The sequence below is a fragment of the Varanus komodoensis genome, unplaced genomic scaffold, assembly GCF_004798865.1.
Source record: "Varanus komodoensis strain SLA01 unplaced genomic scaffold, ASM479886v1 scaffold15, whole genome shotgun sequence".
NCBI lineage: Eukaryota > Metazoa > Chordata > Lepidosauria > Squamata > Varanidae > Varanus > Varanus komodoensis.
In genome coordinates this window covers 1678559-1691949 of record NW_025335440.1, presented here as the reverse complement: position 1 = coordinate 1691949, position 13391 = coordinate 1678559, and the positions used below count along the sequence as shown (strand labels likewise).

General features: G+C 42.4%; 1 protein-coding gene across 2 annotated transcripts in view; it reads left to right on the top strand.

Annotated features, from left to right (window-relative positions):
- Positions 1 to 13391, top strand: part of NFYC (nuclear transcription factor Y subunit gamma) — a 52336-nt gene that overhangs the window by 23049 nt on the left and 15896 nt on the right. For both annotated transcript variants that reach the window (XM_044424825.1, XM_044424823.1), the window contains exons 2-3: positions 9003 to 9112; positions 12934 to 13005. In XM_044424825.1, coding sequence (XP_044280760.1) covers positions 9011 to 9112; positions 12934 to 13005 — 174 coding nt within the window. In that variant the 5' untranslated portion in view covers positions 9003 to 9010. The remainder of the gene's footprint in view (positions 1 to 9002; positions 9113 to 12933; positions 13006 to 13391) is intronic.

The following is a 13391-nucleotide window of genomic DNA, read 5'->3' as shown; positions in this document are numbered from 1 at the left end:
GTAATGACATTATACTAGATAAGCAAGCATGCCTAAACTTTGCTCCCTTTTAAGATAGTGTGAAGAAGGAAGTCTGAGGTGTGACAGTCACTTTCAGTGACAACACCATATTATATACCATTTAGTATTTTGTCCTCCGGCTGGAGGTAAGAGTCCTGAGGCAATAGGTATGAAGTGCTTCAGCAATTAAACAATCTAATTTACAGTGTTCATATATTTATATGCTAAGGATTCTCCTTTATATAAGACCGCCCCATTCTGTCCTTTTCCTCTCTTCATCCTGCTTGTTTTGGGATGTTCTGTTTGATAGAAACCCTAGAAAAACCAAATCCATGGATGGACAATATTTTTTATTAGGGCTAGCCAAAATGCCACAGAAGAGTGTGCAAGTTTTTACATTTTCTATGATACAATGAGTGAGGTTTGATTCTGTGTGTGGTAGGGGGTTTACAAAAAGTACAAATATTAGACCCTAAGTTGTGGGCTTGAGGACCACTTCAATTTAGGCTCAAGAGACTGTAGCCTTGAATGAATTAGTCACTGGTAGGTATGAGTATTGCAGGTACTGGATTACACCAAACATCGTGGGATAAGGAAGTGATGGTTAACCCCAGATTCTGAAAACATAAAGACAAGCTGTGACTCAGAACTCCCTCTTGCCTTGGGCAAAATAAACACATTCCTAAGTAGACAGAGAGCAGAAATAAAGAGAAAAACGACAGTTTTATATTAGTAAAGCTGGAAATTAGGTGGTGCAGTAGTTTAAAAATACAGTTGAAGCCTCATTATGTGGTGTTATCTAGCAATTTCAGGAAACAGAACCCTCAAAATTCAAAGTTGCTCTTCAGGTAGTAGAAAATCATCTTCCTGTGGTGGTAGATTCCTGCCTGCATAAAGATGGCACCAAGGCACATAAAAAGCTAATGTAGTTGTGTTGTCCCCCGGGGAAATCATCTTTAATTTAAAAAATGGCCTGCACCTTTCCTAAGGCCAACCAAAGTGCTAAGGAGTTACTTCAAATAAATATTTTAATTTTTTTATTCCAAATTTCTTAGACTCATTTTAAGAGCAAGCAATCATTTTTCCTCTAATCTCCTGCTGCAGATTTATATGCATGTTTTTTCACTTCAGTCACTACATTCTCTTCCCTCACCCCATTCCCAGCTTGGTCCTTTTAAAAATTGGTGATGTGGATCCTAATAATTAGGTGGTCTTAAGCATGACTTGGAGTGAATCTTTCCCAAGTGGTTACCACCTTTCATTTTTTCTGTCTCAGTGCAAGTCACAGGTTAAGCAGTTTAATAAGTAAGCTAGTTTCTGACAGGAGGAGAATTTGATGGGGGTGAGATTTGGTCATTAAAGTTGCCCCTGCTGCTTGGAAGGAGATAGCTTTGGTCTAAGGCTAGTGGCTACTATTGAAAGATCAGTTACATAAGAGATGCATGCCAGATACAGCAGATTAGTTTGTGTGTCCTTAAATTCATGCTTGTCCTCTTCATGTAGGAAAGCGAATAGACACACAGTGCAATCTACTGAACAGCTCTTAAATATCTGAAGTTTTAACAATGCTAATAGACCCTGGTTAAGAAACTTAAATTCCTCAGTGAGCTGAATGAGTGTTCTGTCAAATAAGCTGATCTTAAATTGGTACATTTCTGTCTTTAGGGAAACCTTCCAGTATTGGCTGGTCTGCTGAGAAACCCCTGAGTATCTGCTACAGAATTGGAGTGTGTTATTATTCAGGGTTCTAGGTTCAGGAGCTTATTCTAATATGTTCTCATTTCACTCAGAACACTGGCCATGACACTGGCTTTGTCATCCCACAAGAACTGAAAATATGTTCTAAAATGCATCATTATCCTGGGAAAGCTTGATACTGATGGATGAGTTATGTTGAAGTAAAGCGAGGTACTGGTTTTTCAAACTGAAAAAAATTCTGTGCAAATCAGCATAATTTGCATTGGAAAATGTTCAGTTTGCAAAGCTAAAGAAAGTTACCTAATTACTGTTATTTTGTCCCAGTACACCATGCATATTTGACTGGAGGAGCAGGGGTAATTGATGTACATACAGGGTGCAATCATATGCCCTTTAAATGAGTGTTCTGCTGCTAGAGTGCTCCAGATATCCAGTATGTGCCAGTAGATGTCTAGCAGAGAAGACAGTGCAAAGGAGACAACCTGAGAACTGGTGTGGTTAAGAGTGTGGGCAGGGACTTGGGAGATGTGGGTTCTAGTCCCCACTCAGCCATGGAGCCAACTGGGTGACTTGGGGCCAGTCACAGACTCTCAGCCCAACCTACCTCGCAGAGTTGTGGTTTTGAGGATCAGAATAGGAAGAGGAGGAGAATTATGTATGCCACCTTGACTTCCTTAAAAGGTAAAAAGGCAGGCTATAAATATGAAAAACAAATTCTGGATGGGTGTGTGAGCCAGTCTAGAGGGTGCGCTGTCAGAACCGGGGCTGTAGACCATGGGTTCTCAAACTATGGCCCTTGGGCCGGATCCAGCCCGCCATGTCCATTTATCTGGCCCACCTCAGAGGTTTTGGACTCCCTGCGTCCGCCATCGCCGCCACCTGCCTCGCCATGCGTGTGCGCCCGCTGCCGCCACCTCCCCGGCCCGCCACCGCCTTTCAACTGGCCCCCTGTTGAAAAAGTTTGAGGACCTTTGCTGTAGACTACCGAGGTTTCCCGTACCTCCTGCCAGAACGGCAGCTATGGCAATCCCCTTTCCAAGGTTATAGGAGAGTCTGCTGTGCTAGGAGGAGGAATAAAATAAAAAATAATCGTATAGTTCCTGGGACATGCAAGCAGGGATCACGTAATTGTTCTTGTAATGTGATTTGAATGATAGATCATGTAGAATTTTTTATTGGAATCTCTGCAGAAGTTTAAAGACTTCCCTTGCAAGGTACTTGCTTTATACCGTTTCTATATGAGACAAAAGCAAAAGTACCAGAAACTGTTCACCCATTAGCAACCCCAAGGACTGCACATTATACACTGTACATTATGCACTGACAGGCACTCATCTATTTCCACAGAGTTCTTTTCCACTGAGTTGGTTGGGAAAGTTTCTATTCCACTGACCCTATCCTATTGCAGTTTCTTTGTCACTGCTTATCAGTCCCATTTCACACAGAGCCATGCATGTGTTTCAGTGACATGTATGTATTCTCTCACTTGGTCTGGAGAATCATACAAAAAAAAAAAAACCTAATTACAAGTTCGAGACTGTCAAGTGGCTCTAGTATTGGCCATGCATGTATTACCACTAATGAATTTATAAAGTGGGCATTCCCCATGAAAAAAATAAAAGCCCTGGAAAATGTCCACCCCACGTCACTGCATCTTGCTTTTCTATTTGAGAAATCCCTGATAAGATTTTCTAGAACATTGCATGAAAGACACTACTTTAAATAAAAGGCCACAAAAATGAAATACCAACAAATATTTCATGATGATTAGATTAGGAGTAGGGTTCAGGAACGACTCTCCCTTGAGAGACTGTGAGAAGATAAGAGTGATAGTAAAAGCGTGGTAATGCGTTTCTCCTGACCTGGTTGGCTGCTCAGTAAGCTCAGTGCTGCTGCTGTATCCTTCTGCCTGCCACACCATCATGCAGAAGGGTCCCTTGGCTCTTCCAGGAAGGAGTGTAGGGTAACACAGGGAGTGACCCCAAATTCCACCCACATATGACCATGTACAGAGGTTGCTCCCCTTCTCTGGGCCCTAGTCTGTCTGCTGCAGTTAGAGATGAGGCAGTGTGGACTTGTCAGTTGGAGCAGTTTGCTCTTCAGGCATTGCCTGTTAGGTATGAGCTCGTAGGATGCTACAGTGTAGTTTTCATTAGGAGGCAATATGTTGGCTTTATGTGATCAAAATGAGTCATGGTGGCTTTTTAAAATTGCAGCATGTGCTGCATGTGTTTGCACCTGGATCACCTGGACGCAGCATGCCATGGCATCTGCGCCTGGGTGTCACAGCTTCCTGGAGGCAATAACTGCCTGTCAGTGACAGTACAGCAGGCTCTGGGTCAGAGGGTTCCCCCCTCCGTCCAGGCCAGTTTGCGCACAGCAGTAGGGAGCGGCGGCGGGGGGTGGGGCGGTGGATTGGACCTGCTTTTGTAACACGGGATGAGGCTGCATGCTGCCTCGCCCCCTTCACCTGCATGTGCATTGCACCTGCACATTGCATACATGTATCTGACTAACTTACAAGACATGTCAACTTATTACATTTTTAATAGATTGCTTACATATGCATACATTTACATGTACACACACACACACACACACACAATAATAATTTCTATGTTCTCACTCAAACCTCTGGAAAAACTGCAAATGAATTTTTATTTTCTCAGGGGATTATAGACACTACCATTATGGAATATTCATTGAATGCACACTCTTTTAACATTCCCTCCATGAAAACTTAGCCTAGCTGAGTTTTATTATTTTTTCTTTTTTTCCATAAAAGCACTTAAATTTCTGTCAGCAAACTGAACTGCTAATAATTTTCTACCATAGAATTATCTAGCACTGTGATTTTTTTTTTTTTTTACCAAGAAGTTGCTATTTTACACAGCATGAATCCAAGCCCTCATAGTAATTGTTCCTGGACAACTATATAGGCATGTTTTCGTCTGTATATGAGGTTTGGGGGGAGGAAGAGGAGAAAACGCATGCTCCTCCCTCTCCCTGCCTGAGAAAAGGTCAAAATAAAACCTGCCACACACAATGGATCAAAAGTCAGTGGGAATCATACCCACTTATGTCAGAATTGTTCTTGGCCTCAAGCCATTTCCCATTACGCCACTCCCTAGAAGGATTGTGTGTATTCAGACTTTTAAATAAAGCATTCTGAAGTTTCACTGACTCCTGTGCAAACTCAAAAAGATATATTTAACACAGTGATTTCAAAATGCGGTTCTGGAATTCTTTGTTGAGAGATTGTTCCGTGGTTTTAAGAGTTTGCTGGCCAGCCCTGGCTTTTTGCCTCTTATAGAGGCAACTACTTGCTCTCCCCATGAGTTTCTCATCAGTGTTAAGGAACAAGTTATCCTTTGAAGGCAAGAAGGACATTCATTGTCCTTTGGGATATCCTTTCCCATCTAAGCTAGAGAGGCAGGGCAAGCTGATGATTGGCTCTTCTTTGAGAGGGCTTTCCAATCTCCTTGGTTGGCTTTGCCTAGCAACTATGAAGTAGCTTTACCCCAAAGAAAACTAATTTCAGTGTTTTTCATTTTTAAATGTTTCTGTTATTGTTTTCCTCTTCCTTTCCAGCTCATCCATCATAAGTTAGGAAGGGAGGGTTTGCCTTAGCAGCCTACTTCTCAGAGAGCCCTTGGTTTCTGCAGGGCATATGTTCAAAAGACTTTCCAAAGGACTCCAGCAATCATCTGAAGTGGCAGGTAGCAGCCTAGAATGTTAAAGAAGAGATGCCATCTCTGCATCCATATTACCAGGACTTCTTGAAGGGGTGGCACATCTCAGCCTATCCAGCTTACATCTATTTTCTAGCTGAAATGTATGCTCATTGCACTCTTAGACCTAGTTTTGTGGAGTCTGTGACTATGGTGCCGTTGAAATAGTTTATCCTCAAGACAGTCCTTCTCATAGACGGAGAATCACTGAATGTGAGTCCTTTTCTCTCATGCAAACCTAGGCAGTATTCACATTCACCTTTCAGGCAGGTGCTCCTTTTGTATCCAAAGTGGGTAGCCTTCCCTAAGTCACAGGAAGCAGTTCTTTCCACCTCTTTTCCAAATGCAGACCAGCACCACGAGAAGAGTCAGCATAGTGGGAGAGTGGAGGAGAGCTCTCAGATTATACCAATTGAGGATGGTAGATTCTTGAAAGCCTCAACTGTGTCCTTTCATGATTAGATGTTCAGAGGATGGTCTAAGATCACATCGCTAGCTGATTTAGAGAGTGGATTGAATTGAAATGAAATGCAGAGCTTTAACTAAAACAACCATTATAGGAGTTCATATAGGCCTTTCTCTGGGAGGGGTGGCAGTACCATCTCCCCTCCCCCGACAGTTCTGTTCTAAATCTGAAGAGTAGCAACATAGGCATCAGTCCACCCGTTTGCAAGGTTGATCTGTTTGTTTCTGCAGATGCTGCAGTTTGTAGAAGGCTTCTGCAGAAGGCTTTCCATTATGTATGTATGTATGTTTGTTTATACAAGCATTTATATCCCATTCTTCCGCCAAGCACTCAGGACGGCTTACACAATATAAAATTACAATAGTACAATAATAAAACCTCAATTATTAAAACAATAAAACAACACATCATGAACTTGGAAAAGAATAGAAAATGCAACTGTGGAGAGAGGGAAAAAAATCTTAAAACATCTAAAACCCTTGATTATTAAAATGATGGTTGAATAAAAAGGTCTTTATCTGGCACTGAAAAGAGTATAACATCAGCGCAAGGCAGACCTCTCTGGGGAGCACATTCCATAGTCTGGGCGCAACTGCTGAGAAGGCCCTCCTCCGGGTAGGCATCCTCCATACTTCCTTCAGAGAGGGTTCCTGGAGCAAGGACTCCCCTGCCAATCTTAAGGGACATGAGGGCATATAGGGAAGGAAGCAGTCCTTCAGTTATTCTGGACCTGAGCCATTTAGGGCTTTATAGGTTAATACCAGCACCTTGAATTGGGCCCAGACTTCTGTTGGGAGCCAGTGTAGCTGATAGAGGACCAATGTTATATAAGAATAATGACTGGCCCCCACCAGCAACCTGGCAGCTCTATTTTGTACCAATTGAAGTATCCAGTCCATTTTCAAAGGCAGCCCCACATAGACCGTGCTACAATAATCCAACCAGGAAGTTACCAGGGCATGAATCACCGTTGCTAGGCAGTGCTTGTCCAGGTAAGGATGCAGCTGATGAACCAGCTGAAGCTGGAAGAAAGCGCTCCTCGCCACTGCTGTCATCTGGATTTTCAGGGATAGCTCTGGGTCAAGGAGCACTGCCAAGCTGCAAACCCGGTCCTTAGAGGGAGTACTACCCCGTCCAGGCCAGGACCAAAATCACTTACCTGAAATCCCGAACCGCCCACCAACAGGACCTCCCCGTCTTATCTTCATTGAGTCTCAGTTTATTGGCCCTCATCCAGCCCATTACCTCAGCCAGGCACCACTTCAGGACAGCCACTGCCTCACCTGGCTTAGATGTAAGTGAGAGGTAGAGCTGCGTGTCATCTGGGTACTGATGATTCCGCAGCCCAAACCTCCTGATGACCCCTCCCAGCGGTTTCATGTAGATGTTAAAGAGCATGGGAGACAAAATAGCCATGGTGCAGAGCTGTAGTCCCCCAGCAGCACCTTCTGGAATCAACTGGCCAGATAGGAGCGGAATCACTGCCAAGCAGAGCCCCCAACTCCTAACCTGGCCAGCCTATCTAGAAGGATACCATGGGCTGAGAGTTCCAGGAGAACCAACAGGGATGCACTCCCCCTGTCCCTCTCCCTGCATAGGTCACTGTATAGGGTGACCAAGGCAGATTCAGTACCATAACCAGGTCTGAAACCGGACCGAAATGGGTCCAGATAATCCCATTATTATCCCAGATAATAAGGGCTCATTAATCTTACTGGGTACGTGCTCATTTTGCTATGATGGATCCTGAAGGGACATGAATGTTACGGGGTAGGCTATACCATCCGGATAGCTAAGACATCCTTTTTCTGAATTTAAGTTAGATTTGACAAGATTCCCTGCTTCATGTGTATAACTAGAAATTATGCAGAGGGGCTCGTCTCTTGTGTTCTGGCGTGAGTATCTGTTCAGTGTGTTTCCTGAATGGAAAGGGACAAGCCCCAGACCAGTGACTCACATGGAAAAATAACAGGCAGCCTCCAGGAGGGAATAAGCTGTAGCCTCTATGGTTTGCTGGTTCCACTGCGCCTCTTACATGGGATCAGACACACTTTATACAAAACTGTAATGGAGCTGAAATGAGAGAGGGGAGGGCAGAGTGGTGAATCATGAAGAGTTTCCTGGGCAGGTGCTTGGCCAACCAGAACCTATTTTTTTATTACTCCTTATGGCTCATAGTTTGGGAATTGCTGCTTTAGCACAAATATTACTCCAAGCAAAAGAAAATCTCTGCTTGATATTGCCAAACCCAACGGAGTATCTGTATATCTAAGATATAGATGCATGTGCTGTTTTGGTTCCTGGTATCATTGTAGGTTTGTGCTTCCACAATATATGGTAGTATATTCCTAAAACTAAAACCTGTCAATGCTAATGGGACCTGAAGTTTATGCTCATCTAGTTTTCTATTAAGTCACCCCGAAAAGCATTTCAGTCAAAAGGGTTCAATCAACAGTAACACTGAAAATATATAGCTATGTAAAACCACAAGTTTTGGCAAGCAAGGAAAAGTTAACTTAGAATCCCACTAAAATTTTATGCATGTTTGCTTTGAAAGAAGTCCTACTGTGTTCAGTGAAGTACAGTGGAGAAGAAAAATATCTGAATTAAAACAATGGCAGGTAAGTACTGAGGTTTTCTGGCAAGCTTCTCTTGGGACAATGTTCTACAGGGTAGATGATGCCATCTCAAAGAATGCTCTCACATACCTTGCCTCATAAAAGGAGGGGACATGGAACAGCTCTTACGCAGATGATCTGAGGAGATAAAAGTCTTCATGTGGGAGAAGGCACTCCCTAAATGCTCTGCTTGTTACAAATGCAAAACTTTTTAGCTACTTCAGACAGTGTTTATACAAATGGAATCTGAGTCTGCAGAATCCTTGTATAAGCCCAACTTTATGCCTTTTCAGGATTGTGGAAAAATGCAGGAGTTGCATTTGAAAAGGGAGTTGTAGGGAGTTTCTCCAGGTTCTTGGATGGCACAGAGGGCTGTGTGTTTGTCTTTCATTAGAAGCCATTTTGGGAGACTTTTAAAAAAGTGAATTCTGCAGCTCCTCAAACCTGATCTCCTTTCCTCTACTAAGATGTCATTTGGTATCTTTCCAGTTACCATAATGTCCACGGATGGGGGCTTTGCAGGAGGCAACAGCGATGCCCAGCAGTGCCTTCAGTCTTTCTGGCCTCGTGTTATGGAAGAGATTCGAAACCTAACAGTGGTAAGAGATTGTGTTGATCAAATTGCAGAACTTTTGGAACTGTTTGAACAGCTATTTCAGAAGAGGTTGTAGGCCTCTTACTAGTAGGATCTGCAAGCAGCTGGTGACTCCCAAGCTAAAGGTTTGGCTTAAGAATTTTCTGGTGCATGTAGATTGGCATCTCCCAGGATTCTCCCCATATAGAGTTTGTCACTCATTTATACAAACGGGAGGGTAGGGAGGGTTTTTTACACCAGCAGAAAGCTGCTTGCTGCTCTACTTCTTTGTGTGCAACTATGCATTTCAGAGAAGATCCCAGAAGGCCTCCCGAACATGGCCAGAGGTAAACTCCTGGGATATTTTATTTTATTTTATTTATTTTATTTTATTTTATTTTATTTTATTTATTAAAACATTTCTGTGCCGCCCCTTGCCGAAGCCTCGGGGCGGCTCACAACATCGAATAAAATACACAATAAATTAAAACAATAACAATTAAAATATATTCAGTAGAATAAAATAAGCCGCCCTGGCCAAATAAAATTCAATAATATTAACATTTGAAATGCTGCTTAAATAAAAAGGTCTTCGCCTGGCGCCGAAAAACAAATAACGACGGCGCCAGGCGGACCTCTCTTGGGTCCAGCATGCAGTTCCTTGCTGACACATGTGTCTAACAGCGCAGCATTGTGCAAATGTCCAGTAGCACGCTTGCTAACAGAACTCTTTAAAACCCCAAACTTATCTTCAGGTCAGACATGTGTTTGGACAAATGTGCAGCGGAGATGGCTGCTAGGTATCTGGCCTTCCCGTGCAGTTTCCTGCTGCCCAGCACACTTCATTTGGGTGTATAAAGGTTCTGATTTCCCTTTCAAATTTACTCATTATGATAGATGCCTCCTTTTGGTATCATGTAATCTCATCGCAACCCAGACAGAGAGTACATACATGGATGCTTTTCTATTAAAATATATGCTCAAAGTGACTTGAATTTAACTACTAAAACAGATAAACAGGATAACTTTTAGAAGCATTTTATATGTACTTTGACAACAGTTAAAAAAGGGAAACTGTGATAATGGCTCCTATTCAGATCATATTGAAAATAATTGAGTGGCTCTCTGGTGGTGTTGAAGCAGTGAAGAAGCTTGGCAGGCCTCTGTCAGAAGATTGCTTCACAATGGGGGAACCTTGCTGAAAGTTTCCAGCATGCCTGTGTGCTTGCAGATCATGCCTCTCCAAAGGGAAATTCATGGAGCAGGTCTGCAGAGGAATGTAGGGATGGAGACATTCTGTCAGAGCTGTTTGGATCACTTTTTGAAAGCTATCTGGCTAGTCCTGCTTTTATTGGAACCATCCATGTGTGCACAAAGCAGAGGAAGCAGTGGAGGTAGGGACTGTGGAGAAGTGAACATGAGCCAGCATAAAGGCCCGTGGCCTTTATGGGGGATTAGACAAATTTCTAGAGGACAAAAAGGTGTTCCTGGTTATTAACCATGCTCTTTAAATGGAATCTTCAGGGTCAAAAGCAGTGTGCTTCCAAATCCCAGGGGCTGTGGGTCAAATTGAGCAGCGGAGTGGCATGCTCTGTTTGTGGAATTCTGTCTGACCAGTTAAAAACTGTTTTCTGCATTAGATGGTCCAGCAGGACTCTTACCTATGTTTGGCCCATCAGGTTGATGTTCTTTGCCTTCTTCAGATTTGTGTAGGAACAGGTTCATCTGCTGAGTTTTGGTGGCTTTTTGCTCACCAGTTGAATTTGGAACTCTTTAAAGTAATCCTGGGTGGCATCTAGTTACATTCCAGATTGCAAGAAAGGGAAGTGAAAAAGTATATGAAAACTTCCTTCTTGAAATATTGTTGCCTTTGCCGAACTTAGCTTAAAAACTGCGTATAATGTTGGGCTTAAATAAGGAATAGGAAGTTTAAAATTATTTTACATGCAGTTCTAGTTTATTCTTTGTGCAGACTGATAAACAAGACTATCTTAGAGATCTGCATCTGCTCTGTTACAAGGGTTGATCATAAATTCCAGGGTCTGGTATTTTAATTGAACAAAATAAAAACGTTTTCTAGGATAGAAAATGAACTCTTTATAACCAAGGGCACAGCTTATAATCAATAGGCTGAAGATAAGATTCATCTTTTAAGTGTGATACTGCTTTTTCAGAGGTCAGTGGAGAGATCTTGTTACTTAAGAACCATATTAATTGCTCTGATCCATTGGTACCCAGAGCTTAGGCAGGCAGGAACTGTAGGCTTGAAATTCCAGCTTGGCATGGTAAAGAGTCTTAATTCTGCAGCTTTCCAAGAAAGGGACAATTTTTAATTTCAAGCACCCTGGTCACGTGAATCAATTTATCGCACTTGCAAGTGAACAAACGTTGAATGTCAAGCCATAACCCTTCTGCCTGAATGGAAATTTTAATCGGGACTGTGGAAGAAAGATAATTACCAAAAAAGACCTCTGCAGCTTCCCTGCTTGTAATCAGTGCTGAAATTACTGCTTGTATAGACAGTCCGCTGAGCGCTCTTTATGTATATGTGCTTATGCAAATAGAAGTCCTCTGCTTTATCCATGCCCTGCAGTGAGTAGGACTACAGAATATCCGGGTTTCCTTCTGTTTGAGGTAACCTCAGCATTTGCTATTGGGCTGCATGTAGCCCTGTGGAGTGCATGCGAGTTGAACAAAGGCACATCCTTGCCAGGATCAGCTACGTCACTTCTCCACAAGAGCAGCAAACCCCCCTGCTGCTTTTTCTAGTTTTGGCCATGCTTCCACCAGGCTCGCTTACCACTGACAGCTTCTCTGCTAATATCAGGCAGCCCCTCCTGTAGTGATGGGACCACTCTTCCAAGAATGGCTTAAACAATAAGCTAAATCATGCATGATGGTTATTGTACCCTGGTGTAGGAGAGTTTGAATCTCCAGAGTTTACCATCAAATGGAATGGTCTAATGACATGTAATCAAGTTGGTATTGGAGGCACATCAAACACTAGCTTGGATGACCAGATGAAGCAGAAAAACTCTCTGCTTACCCATCGAAACGCCCCAACTCTATCCTTGTAAGAAATGAGAAGAGGTGGAAGATAGATCAAGGTCTGTTGTATAGTGACCCTGTAACTCTGCTACGTATTTCTCCTTGTTTTTTTTAGAAATAGCTGCACTTTTTGATTTTGGGTGTGAGGAGAATGTGCAATGCTTTGTTTGTTTAAGCAGGATTAATATTTATCTGGAGTGGAAAGTACCACTGCTAAAACCTGTTTTCTTGTTTAAAAAGGAAGTTTTGTGTTACCTGTTCGATCCACTCTTTCTTACAATTGGGTAAGGCTATCCCAGGCACATCAGAGCTGCCAAGTTGGGTCATGAGCTTCATGGCCGTGTTGTTTACATAACTTGGGAAAAGAAAGCTAACAAATTGTCATTCCAAGTGTGCTTAGCTGTATGGTGCTTGGTGAGTGTTCCAGTGAACTTCAGCTTAATGCACACTGTAGGTTGAACATTCATAGAAACTTTACAACATGTTTAGCCATAAACATGAAAACATGTTTTCTTTTCACCTTATGTATTTCTGGAGAGTTTGATTGTATTACCTGATACCAAACTCTCTTTTTCAGGTCTGGGTCTCTTGTATATAACATTAGAGCATTGTATATAACATTAGTCATTAGAGCAATTATAAAAGAGAATAGAAGTTAAAATGTATTTCTTGGGGAAATGAGAACATTCTCTGCCTGGTGCCACTTCTCCGTTTTTAATGAATGCATTTGAATATCCTTCTCTATTGAATGTTGTGGTGCCAAATGGTAGCAGGTCTCTCTTCTTTTGATCTCTGCAGAAAGACTTCAGAGTTCAGGAACTTCCATTGGCACGCATTAAGAAGATCATGAAACTAGATGAAGATGTGAAGGTATACTGTGGAACATTTTCGACCCTGTGTAAAGCCAATAAATGAGTTCTGAGTTCATTTGATTTAATATTAAAACACCTCCCTGGAGGGTTCCTCTTTCTTTCCAGATTGGTAATAAGGTACAACTCCTCTTGCAACTGACCTGAAAGTTAAAATGCAGCATGCGGGGTTGTGCATCGTGATACACAGAGGCTATACATTCTTTGGGAGTATGCTAACCATCTCTAACTGAAGTGAAAATAGGTTACACATGTATGGCTCCCATTTTAGGCTGATTTTTCCATTTCTTACATTTGTAAATCCAGTTTTTAATCCCTCTTCAAGCAGAAATAGGCCACTATCTTCTCTTCTCTTCTCTTCTCTTCTCTTCTCTTCTCTTCTCTTCT